This window comes from Alosa pseudoharengus, unplaced genomic scaffold (genome assembly GCF_046254945.1).
Source record: "Alosa pseudoharengus isolate Yale_2024_CS ecotype anadromous, Long Island Sound unplaced genomic scaffold, YU_APseudo_1.1 YU_APseudo_1.1_scf_12, whole genome shotgun sequence".
NCBI lineage: Eukaryota > Metazoa > Chordata > Actinopteri > Clupeiformes > Clupeidae > Alosa > Alosa pseudoharengus.
Genome location: NW_027468587.1, coordinates 19,339,726 through 19,351,578, shown reverse-complemented (window position 1 = coordinate 19,351,578; position 11,853 = coordinate 19,339,726). Strand labels below are relative to the sequence as shown.

General features: G+C 41.0%; 1 protein-coding gene across 1 annotated transcript; it reads left to right on the top strand.

Annotated features, from left to right (window-relative positions):
- The first annotated feature begins 2,607 nt into the window (after positions 1 to 2,607).
- Positions 2,608 to 7,137, top strand: tmem79b (transmembrane protein 79b). Its single transcript, XM_076280378.1, has 5 exons — positions 2,608 to 2,687; positions 3,456 to 4,268; positions 4,539 to 4,733; positions 5,022 to 5,244; positions 6,426 to 7,137. Exons 2-5 carry the CDS (start codon positions 3,620 to 3,622, stop codon positions 6,625 to 6,627), a joined length of 1,269 nt encoding a protein of 422 aa, XP_076136493.1. The 5' UTR covers positions 2,608 to 2,687; positions 3,456 to 3,619; the 3' UTR covers positions 6,628 to 7,137.
- Positions 7,138 to 11,853: the final 4,716 nt, after the last annotated feature.

Genomic DNA, 11,853 nt, shown 5'->3' with positions numbered 1-11,853 from the left:
GGCTAATAAGGGCCCATTTCCAGAGGACCGTAGGCCTACAAAGTGCACCAGCAATCGGAAAGCTGCAATTTTCATGTTTTAATAGGGTGTGTGTAGGCAGAGACTTTCTAAAAGAAAGAAGGATGCTTGGCGACTTGACAGGCTGGTAAGGAAGGCTGGCTCTAGTGGGAGCTGAACTGGAGTGCATCACTTCAATATCTGACAAAAGGACCCTGAACAAACCCTCAACATCTTGGACAACTAATGCCATCCACTCTACAGCACTATTAAAAAGCAAAAGAGCTTGATCAGCTGGAGACTTCGCTCACTGCCATGCACAACTGAAAGGCTGAGAAAGTCATTTGTCCCCAGGGGCAACTGTTTAATGCTTCACTAAAGGGAAGAGGAGAGATAGACTTCTCTGCTTAGTCTGTCTGCCTCTCCACCCTCTCCATGTTTGAGTACTGACTGCCCACTACTGCTTTACTACTGTTTTACTACTGTTTTGTCCACAGCCTAATGTTTTTACTACTGTTTTCCTGCTACACTGTTTTTCATGCTATATGAGCACACATGATCAATGGCTTCTGCTACAATACTGAATGGCTGTAACCCTATTACCTCAACCTGTTCTTGCACTGACATAGTTTTTTTTTATAGTTTTTTATTAGGGCTGTCAATCGATTAAAGAAATGTATCTAATTAATTACATACTCTGTGATTAATTAATCTAAATTAATCGCATATATCATTTTTGCTGTGAAAGTATTTACATTTTTTAAATTCAAATAACATCATTGAATAATCAGCATTAGTGACATTAAAGTTCAAAAACTCTTTTATTATTATTTTAATAATGGCCATAATAATCTATGATATGACCTAATATGCTGAGGAAATAAATTCAAAAGTGCTTCGGGAAGAAGTTGTTTTTCACATACAAGGTAGCTATTTCAGGCCACAGATATAACCTAAGGGACACAATGAAAATAAATTAACACTTCCCTCAATTTCAACACTATTTCTTTGCATTGATGTGCGACTTTAGAGTTGATGAACTCCAGTGATATGCAAATTCCTTGCTGCAGACATTGCAAAGGACTTTATTTTAATCAACACTTTATTTTTATCAACTCCATCAGGCCCTTGTTTAAAAGTAAATGTTTCAATCAATGATCTAGTCAGCACATTTTCTTCTCTCTCCTTCATTTAATGGTTACTGACTACAATGGCCTGGGGTCAAAGGTCATACGGAATCGATTAATCTGCGTTATTTTTTTTAATAAGTTATTTTTTCTCAAATTAATTAATTGAAATTAATCAGTTATTTTGACAGCCCTATTTTTTATATTACCTTGTCTACATTATACTTTACTCTCCTTCACCATGACACTCACTCTCTTGAGCACCTTACCATGCACACATAACTAAAGGACTACAGTTGGACTACTTTTGCACCTTCACCATGACATTCACTCTCTTGAGCACCTCACCATGCACACAGAACTACAGGCCCTGTCACTACAAGCGTCTCATGCTTGATCACCCTCAAGCACACTGGATTTTTTACATTTAATTTATATAGTATATTTAGTATTTAGTTTTGTTAGTTTTTCTTATCTCCTACTGTCTCTATTGTACAGTGGAGTTTGGTTATATGTTTATACTTATACTTATATTTACCATTTCTGCTGTAAGTGCATGTTGTGTGTGATGTCTGTATGCTACTGAGACCCCCTGAATTTCCCCTTGGGGATCAATAAAGTATCTATCTATCTATCTATCTATCTATCTATCTATCTATCTAATAAGGAGACACAGCACTCAAAAAATCCTCCATAGAAATGCATGCGGCTAGTTTGTAACGCCAATATGGCCGTTGTCTACACATATCATACCCCTTCCTTGGCAAACGTCGACATGTGAATACATTGAGCCAATCATGTGGTGTGATGTGAATACATTGAGCCAATCATATGGTGTGTTGTGAAGACATCGTGCCAATCATGTGAGCAAGATTGGTGTCGTGAAGCCTTGCGCACGCGCATTTCTGCCGAATAGGATGCCCGATGAGTGCCCAAAAAGCGTTGAAATATGGCCGCAGAGTGGAGGGACTTGCCTAAAAGGACTTTGGTGTAGGGCATGGAAATCAGATAAAGCAACATGCAACAAATTGCCACATTCTGAGAATGAGTGTTTGTGAGCCATTTTAAGGCCACTTTTGGTATAATCTTCCTCAAATGGCCATATGATAGAATGGCCTTGTCGTCCAATAAGCTAGCATTCAATGGGAAAACCAAATGGAAATGCAAAAACAATATGTCAACAGAGATAACAGTTTATCTTTGTGTCAACTTGGCTGTTTAGTGATTGCTTACCGTTTTTCCATGCATATTTTAGACCAAAACTCAATAATGCTTCTTTACAGTGCCAAATAATTGCAATTAAATTAGCGTAAGGGGGAAAAAGCTGTAAACCCAGTGTAAATGTGCTTAAGTAGGCCTAGTTCAAGTAGGATACCCCTGGTCTTTCAACTAGTTAATGAGAATCCATAATGGATGCCCCTAGTGGGCAATAGATGGCAATGCACAGAAACCATCCCCTTTAAGAACGTAGCCCTTTAACAATGATTTACCTGGCCACACCTGTCTTGTCCACCCACAGGCTGTAAACAACAGCGTCAAACTCGGCGTTGTAAGGACAATTTGGTAAGAAACGTTTACGATGTCTAGTCCTACGTTCTTATTAAGTTCTATGTAAATAGTGTATTACGGGTGATTTTCAACCGGTAATTTTTACACTTAGTCAAAATGTCAGATATTTCACTTCCGTGCTACCAAAGTTTCGGGTAACAGCGGCCGAGGCCGAAGGCTAAGTTCAGGAATTCCGTAAAACAAAGTTATACAGCCTACATGCCGACATGAAATGGCAGCATTTCAAGGCTTCATTTGCCATTGTCGAAAAGATAGAAAAAGTGAGAAACAACTTCAGATTAGAGGAAGAACTCAGCATTCAGGGAGTTTACCAGAAATGTTTGCTATTGGAGTCATAGGCTAATCGATATGGTTGTCTATTTAAACCATTGGATTGTTTGATTTGTAGGCCTATGTCGCTTTGGACAAAAGCATCTATCAAATCCTATTACCATAACCATAACCATAAACTAGCCTATCTAACAAGTAATTTTGATTCGACCGGGGTTCATCAAGTTCTAGGCTATTAATTACAGGAAATGTTCAGTTTAGGACACAGTAGGCTAAACTATGTGATCTGGGTGGACTGTGGAGACGGATGATGTGCGTTTTAAAATCATAGGTGGCAGTCTTGTTTATCGTGGACGTATAATGAATTATTTTTGAAAGGAGGCTGGACTATGATGTTTCATCCCAATTAACAGGAGATCTCTCTCTCCATACCTCTCTCTCTATCTCTCTTGCTTTCTCTTTCTCTCTCTATCAATCATTATATCTTTCCAGGTACTCAAAGATTCTCATCTACTAATAACAACAAATAGCAGTCACAATCAAGGAGATCTAAATGTAATCAGAAATGCCATCTGTTAGGCACACAATATAGAATATGCAACTGAGGTTTCAATTAATTAATTTGTCTGATACTTCAACTGCCTGAATTACTGGATATGACAGATGTCCTACAAACAAATCTGGGGCTTGCTGAGAGAGAGTCCCCAGAAGCAACAGCAGTGCCCCAAACGCCAGGATTCCCAGCAGAAGGAAATGAGAAGCTGAAGGAGGCCGAGAAAGGCCTGGAGACGTCTCCCGAAGGAGAGGTCATGAGTTTTGCAAGCATGGAGCCCAGTACCTTACAGTGGCCTGCTGAGAAGGATGCTCTCAACAAGGCTGGGAGGCCATTGTCTCAGGAGAGCCAGCGTGTGAGCGGAGAAGGGAAGGAGATGGACGACGAGCGAGCCAGCATACAGTCCGAGTGCCTGTCGCTCAGGGGACGGGAGAGCACAACGGAGAGCGAGCGGGAGCTCAGGATGCGGGAGAAGTCCGCGGACGGATGGCTGGAGAAGAAGAACGAGAGGGAGGCAGAATTGGAGTTGAGGGCACAACAAAAAGGATGTCACATGGAGATCGAGATGGACGAGGTCAACTCCATGCCAGAAGAGGCAGCACGGGTTTTTAGACCAAACATGCACCACTCTTCTATTGTACCCGAGTCCCCCAGAGATTGGGATGATGAGGATAAGAGCCCTTTCATAGGATCTCATGGTGCTCCAGTGAATGAATATTACAATGACTGGGAACCACAAGAATCACCAAAATGTAAAGAATAACATATAAAACCTCATGTATTTTTGTAAAGATGCATCTAATATCACATCTTGAAATATTAAGTCATTAATTTGGCACTAAAATGGTCCAAAGACTTATAACTCTGATTTCATGTTTGTCATGCAAACAGCCTTCCTAAATGACTGATTTACTTCAAACTTAATGTGTAAAAGATTCATTTTAGAGGCTTGAAATTGTTTAACATAATATACTGCAACTAACCCTATTTCAGTGTAAAAGAAATGTTGGTATCCTCCACAGCGGGATGTGTTGGCAGCGGTCGTGATATACTGAAAGCCGCCATCTCCATGTTCTCGGGTGCTGTGATCTTCCCTTTTCTGGTTTGGGGGGGATACGTCTTCCTTCCATTCGATGCCCCTTTCCTTGAAACTGCACCCTTGCGGCTGGTCTACACACTGCGATGCTCTGTGTTTGGTGTGGTGCCCATTGTGCTGGGTGAGCAGCTTTAGATTACTAGTTCAACCAGATCATTCACTAGAGTGTTTTTTTTTTTTCCTGGATTCCAGATAGTCTGGGATGGACAGATTATTTAGGCCAATGTTTTGGAATCTTTCTTTATGTTTCTGAATTCAGCTTAGCTGCAATACGCACAAAAGTAATAAAAATAATGACCCCCCCTACTCTTCTCCTCTCCCTCTCCCTCATTCTCTCTCTCTCTCTTTCTCTCTCTCTCTCTCTCTCTCTCTCTCTCTCTCTCTCTCTCTCTCTCTCTCTCTCTTTCAGGACTGTTTGTGTTAGGGATATCCCGTATACGTTTTGGTGCCTTACGTCCCCAGTTTGAGAGTCAGACAGAAGTGAAGGAAGTGGCCGTTCACCGCCGATTTGTGGATGAATCTGTCTCCTTGTTCCTGCTGTACTTCGTTCAGCTGGCTGTGTTGGCTGCTTATCTGAACCACGACTTACTCAAGCTAGTGCCTCTGTTGACCATCCTTTTTGCCATTGGCAGGTAACCTCGTTGTTTCATGACTTCACCCACAACTATTATAAGACCAAGACCATTATAAGACCAAGAGTGTGTATGGCAACATACATATTTTACTAGTTGAAGCATGCACTGTGTTGACTCAGTCATGAGACAAATTACACAATTTTAATGACTAATTATGTAGAGCTGCTCTTGAATGTAACTGTAGTTGTATTAATGCGTAATTATTCTGTAATAGTGTTATGAAAGGGTGCTTTGCTGGTTAGGATATTTAGTCTATTCTATTACTCTCTCCCACCTCTCTCTCACTCGCTTCCTGTCAGTCTCTTCACTGTCCTATCCCCCCAAAAAAGAAAGAAGTTTGTATTGTATTACTCTCTGATGTGAATTTTCATCAACAAAATATCTGGATATATTTGTCTGCTACATCAACTGCTTCTGTTTTGTGTGTAATGTTCCCCTTGATCTTGTAACTCTGAATGTATTTTTCTCTCAATATTCATTGTGTCTTTTGTCAAGAGGAGCACTCACACACAGAAAAAAGTGTAGCACTTATCCTTAGGTATGAGCTACACCAGGCGCGTAACTGAAGCGTTCCTTTTCGCGCGTAAAATCCATTTTAGAAGACTGGTCTATTTTTTTCCGTACATACACATACACGCCACTATCACGTCTGGTGTGGCTACTTCCATTGATTATAGTGGCAGCTAATTGTTGCAGCAGACGCTACGCAAACAGAAAGCTTCAGTTACGCGCCTGGTGTAGCTCATACCATACGTAGACTCAGTTGTGAATGGCAACAATGCAAAGGTTATGGGTTTGTACCTGGCAGCAAAAGAGAAACAAACCCGAAACTCTAGGCTATTCTCAGTTTGGCTTTGCACAGGATTCCCTGAAGTAAAAGTTGTTTGATTATTAAGCTCTTGAAAGTTTAGAAAATGTTATGTAGAATCTCTTCCTTTAAAGAGTGTGTTTTACATTACTGTATGCCTGATTAATGTTATTTACAGGGCTTGAAGTTCTCAGGCACTGTGCCTGAATTTAGGTGTGGGCCAGGCCATTTAAGATTACAAAATAGATAATGTAACAGATTAAAAAGTTTCTGATAAACTCAGGCACAGAAAGTTGCCCTACTTTATGTGCCTGTATTAAGTTTGTAGCAAGTTTGCTCATGTTTCTCTGTTCTTTCCCCCATTTTACAGGCTTTGCTACTGGGTCGCCGCAACCTTGGGCAGTAGCCTCAGAGGGTTTGGCTTCGCCCTGTCTTTCCTGCCCATGGTCACTATGATGGTGGCGAACATGTACTTCATCTTTGTGCTTGATGCTGAAGGGAACCTGTTTGCCCAAGAGGCCCGTTCTTCCCATGACTCCCCTTCCACCTATCGGCAGAGATTCTGGGGTTGATCTGTTACTCCAGGCCTAGGTTGCCAAATTGGGGTCCTTTTCATTCATTTTAATTTAGATTACAATGATCAAGGTTTTTCTGTGCGAGGCATTGTGAGTGTGTTTAATAAATGAGCAATTGAATGCCTCACTGACTTACTGGGTGATTGCTGTCAGTGAAGTATGGCACTGAAAATGTACATTACATGATAAACAAGGCAAAATAAATAAATATGATTTACATGATGTTTTAATGACTTGTTAGATGGACTTTTAGTAAAGAATGGTATTGTCTTCCAGAGACTATTTAATAGTCGGGGGTTATTTGCATTCTTATGGAGGTAACGATTAGTATTTAAGCACTTTTTATGTGAAAACTGAATTCCCTGTAGTCTAAGTCCAGTTTCTGCAGTAACTTGTAGATTTGTTTACTTTCCTCAATAGACAGTAGGACACAAAGAGATGTTGATTTTTGTCTAACCCACATTGATAATGTTTACATTTACATTAAATGCACAGTCATAACTCTTCCTTTTCTGAGTTTTATTTCTGTGGTAGTGTAAACATTCATACAAATTTACAAAAGCCTAATCATCTCTACCAGTTATGTATTATTTTGATTTAACTCTGCTACTTCCCTGTGCAATGTAAAGTCGATCTTTTTAAAATAAATGTCTTTTCATACACTCTATAACAAATGTAGTGTCATACTGTTATTATTCTAAGATGGGGGTGTCAAAGATACAGCCCAAGGGCTAGATCTGGCCTGCCAGCTGATTTCATATGGCCCCCCAAATATTTTGGGTAGGAAGGAAAAATTAAAAAATAAATAAAATAGATATTCATATCCTGTTGTCAAAATAAATCTCTATAATAGAAAAATAAATTAAACCTAGCACTACAAACCATTTTCAGAAAGGAAGATGCAGAGGATAAATGTGGATTGCTGCACTAACAATTTGACAATTACATTATGTTGGTTTAGTCATATACTCTATGCTGGTGAGAAAGAAAGACTGGCATGTAAGGTAAACTTTCAGAGCCTTTTTTGCTCTGAAGTGGTTTAGTATAGGAGTAAATCACCAAACAACAATCTGATATCCATGCAGAAAAATTATAATGACAATGACGGCCCCATGTGGTCTCATTACAACAAATCCGGCCCACTGCCTAGTGAGTCTGTCTGCCACGCCTGTCAAGACCTTGATGGGCATTGCATCTCTATTCTGCTATGAAAAATGTCCTATTCATGTGCTCCCTCAAAAGACCCCTAAAAGACTCACAATCAGTTCGATCAAACACGTTCGGCAACATAAAACCAAACTTCACCAGTGTTAAATAAATGAAGAAGTAGGAGTGGAACCTGACACCTCAATTCAGACAAGACAAACCTGTTTTTTCAACCTATCGGAGGGGACAAAATCGCACGAGCCACCTGCGTGACGCATAACATCAGCGGGCCTTGCCTGCTTGCTGCAAGACGATTGTGGGCGCAAATACCGCAGTAGGCAACAGACGACGGCGGCCACCCAGGAATTACACATTTGTTGGACTATTTTGACTACAGAATGTCGACTAGTACACAGGGCAGACGGAAACACAATGCATGTTTGTTTCGACTACGCGAAAACTGCCCCCTTCGAAGATTAAGGAAGAATAAAAGTCACGGTGAGTTGAGTTAAACTGTTTGTAGACTGACAGATGGTTACTAACTTGGTCCATGGATTTGAACACATCATTAGGATATGAATTGCAAACCTGTACTGAGCCTGTATGACTTCACATTTGCTTGAAGTGCTTTAAGGACAGCCTATCCCATATTAAAGGAGTCAGTTGTTTTGTTTCATTTCTGACAGCTTATGGCTGGGATAATAGTTCGAAAAGTATTTCCTGTGCGTTCTGTAACTATACCTTGTTTGTTGTAGTGTTATGCATTTGTTGACAACGTTTGCGGGCTTGGACACATGCACAAATAGAAATGGGCTGACACAGAGAAAATACATTCGTGAAAGTCCATCAATGTAAAAAGTGCAGTGATGTTTTGTAACACTGTTTATTTGTAGTCTGACTTTTCCTTAAATGCCTTCCTGCATTGTGGTTTAAATCGAAAGGTAGCCTGGCACATTTACATGTCTGATTTCTGTGAAAAGGGTAAGAGGCAGTGGTATCTTCTTGTTATTCTTATGAAAAAAAGAGAGGGGAAAGCATAGGTTGTGAATTGTGCAACCTAGGCCTATATAAACACTGTCATAACAAGTGAAGTGGGAATACTTACAGACATACAACTGTTTGCATACTGATTTGTGGCTGTTCAATGGTCATGGCTACAATCACTTGATTTCACAGATGAACACACCCACCTCCCAACTCCTATTGGGAGACATCGGACTGGACAACCCAGTGTTTTGCCAACAAATGATGGCACAATCAGTGTTATCTGTGAACAACAGCTATCGACGGCTCATTCTAGTTGTGGGACTCACAGGCAGGAGGGGAACTTGGGTGAGCTCAAAGATTTTTTTATTTGTCACAAACATAGATATAGGCTATACTGTCGTAAAACATGTAGTGAAATGGCAGTTAGCTCCTCAACTTTCCTGAACAGAGGTGTAAAGGATAAAGACAGAAATATTTAGAAAGAATTTAATAAATAGATGAGAGAGAATGTAAAAAGTGTAGTATGGCAAGTCCATGTACAAATACCATTTGTATTTAATTAGGCCTATTCATAATGACACACAGTGCTGTCTTTCGCAGCTCAATGGTGTAATGTATCATCTCGAGGCAGTGTTTCTCATTCACCCTTTTCTCTGAATGCTAAAGATTCCATGGACACAAACCCTGTGGGCCAGGCTGGACCTAGCCTCCTTGGTCCTCCTGCAGACCCATGCTCTGCCATGGGCCACGCTGCAGTCAGCAACGCTTGTGACCACCTGCGCAACCCTTCAGAGGGCTCTTCTGATGTCAGCATGGGTAAGTCATTTAGATTGTACAAATTCCCTCTGAGAATGCAAGAGGAAATTTTGCATGTTGTGCAACACATGCATGTTGTAATAGTATCGCATGGCTTCTCATACCACTGCTATGCAGACGACACACAGCTCTATCTGTCCTTTCCACCTGATGACCCCTTGGTTTCAGCACGGATCTCGGATTGCCTCTCAAACATAGCTACATGGATGAAGGCACACCACCTCCAGCTGAACCTCTCAAAGACAACTGCTGGTCCTCCCAGCTAACCCTACCATACACCACAACATCAACATCAAATTTGACTCCCTGTCTGTTTCACCTACTAGGACTGCAAGAAATCTAGGAGTTGTTCTCGACAACCAACTACTCTTCTTAGATCATGCTGCCTTAGTCGCCCGGTCATGCTGTTTCGCACTCTACAACATACGGAAAATCAGGACTTACTTGACTCAAGATGCTACCCAACTTCTGGTTCAGGCAATAGTCATCTCACGACTCAACTACTGCAACGCCCTCCTGACAGGTCTCCCAGCGCAGTGAAACCCCTTCAGATGATCCAGAACGCGGCGGCGCGCCTGGTCTACAACTAACCCAAAAGGGCACATGTTACCCCGCTGCTCATCCAGCTACACTGGCTACCTATTGCGGCGGCCCGCATCAAATTCAAAGCTCTAACGCTTGCCAGTAGTAGTCTCCGGTTCTGCTCCCACCTACTTCAATGCCCTCATACAGACATACGCTACCTCTAGACCGCTGCGCTCCTCAGACAAACGACGTCTAGCTCTACCACCGGTACGCTCAGGCCAATCCAAACGTTCTCATCTGTTGTTCCTCGTTGGTGTAATGTACAAATGTAATGTAATGTAATGTAAAGTATCTCATATTGTAGACTAATGGAAGCCGTGCCCATTTTACATGTTACAATAATGAAATCACCCATTTCTCCTCTCATTTACAGAACTTGACAGTGGTGTGGATCCTGAGACAGGGGAAAGGGCTATGGGATGACCAAAGCTGTCAGGTGCATCTGGAAGATCTCCACAAATGGACCTTGTAGCCAGATGTTTATGTTCCAATGCACATCAGTCAAGTACTGTACTTTTTTTATATGTGGAGTGTTTGTGTACATAGATGGCATTTTTGCTATTGGTTGAAGACACAAGGCAGCTGAGATGTAACCTTGAGACCCATTTACAATATGGGAAGCTGGCATAGCTTAACGCTAATGTGGCGGTCATCAAATCTGTAAATCTGTTCTTGGATTTTAAGTGTAGTGTCCTCTTAGAATTGCAATGGAATGGGGGAGCTACCATGATTGGGTTCGGCCCAGGTAATTTCTCGGTCCCCGTCTCTCTCTCCCGCTTGCTTTCTGTCACTCTCATCGCTGTCCTTTCTGATTGAAGGCATAAAAAGTCAGTCAGCCCCCCCCCCCCCCCCCCAAAAAAAAGAATTGCAGTGAAAAGGAAGCTGAGATTTGGCTGATCTGACAGCCCTCAAGGACTTTGCAATATGATTTAAATGTCCCAGACTGACGCAAAGTAGTCCACAGAAATGTGAGGATTGTTCCTGGAAGTTGCATCAAGTTTATTTCTTACAGTGAATTTTTACAATTGTATCTTTTGAAATGGTTGGTATTTTAATATTGTAATAAATGTGGTTTTTGAATACATTCAGGATGTTTAGGGCTCTTTTTTGGTTCAAGAATTTATTTCTTTTTTGGAGTATCTGCTTATAGTAGACCTTATCAAATTACATTTTATGTTTATTAAGGAATATTAAAACATGCTTTGTCCCTTGTCCCTCACCATTTACTTTCATGTTTAATAATTGTATCAAAGTGGCAAATATTTAGATCAAACAGTCAAGAGATGATTATTGACTACGCCTTAAGTCTTCCTTGTAAGTTAAATTACCAGAGGTATGGTGACTTCCTGTTCTCCCTGTCACTATGGGGAAGTGTTCTACTCACTGGGTATTTTAAGTCTGAAACCATCTACCGTGAGATTTTAATCTCCATATCATGGTTGTTTTATTCAGACACCATATTACTGACGTGGTTAGACAGGTAACCATGGGAGCATGCTTAGGCATGGGAGCCGATAAATAACACTGATATAACCCAAGATACATGTAGATATGTTAAAGTACAAATCTAGTGGGCGACCACACAAACAGAAACTGAGTATTCAGGTTCTGCAAGATGGTACACAATGGACATGAAGTATTCCTTATGAAGATGAAATATGTTCCCCACAAATCCAGTAGCCTATCTGC

What these genes read in the sequence shown, in the direction of transcription:
- tmem79b (XM_076280378.1), top strand. Translation starts at nt 3,620, where the DNA reads ATGACAGATGTCCTACAAACAAATCTGGGGCTTGCTGAGAGAGAGTCC. An exon ending in ACCACAAGAATCACCAAAAT is followed by an intron (nt 4,269 to 4,538) that starts GTAAAGAATAAC and finishes TATCCTCCACAG; the next exon opens with CGGGATGTGTTGGCAGCGGT. An exon ending in TGTGGTGCCCATTGTGCTGG is followed by an intron (nt 4,734 to 5,021) that starts GTGAGCAGCTTT and finishes TCTCTCTTTCAG; the next exon opens with GACTGTTTGTGTTAGGGATA.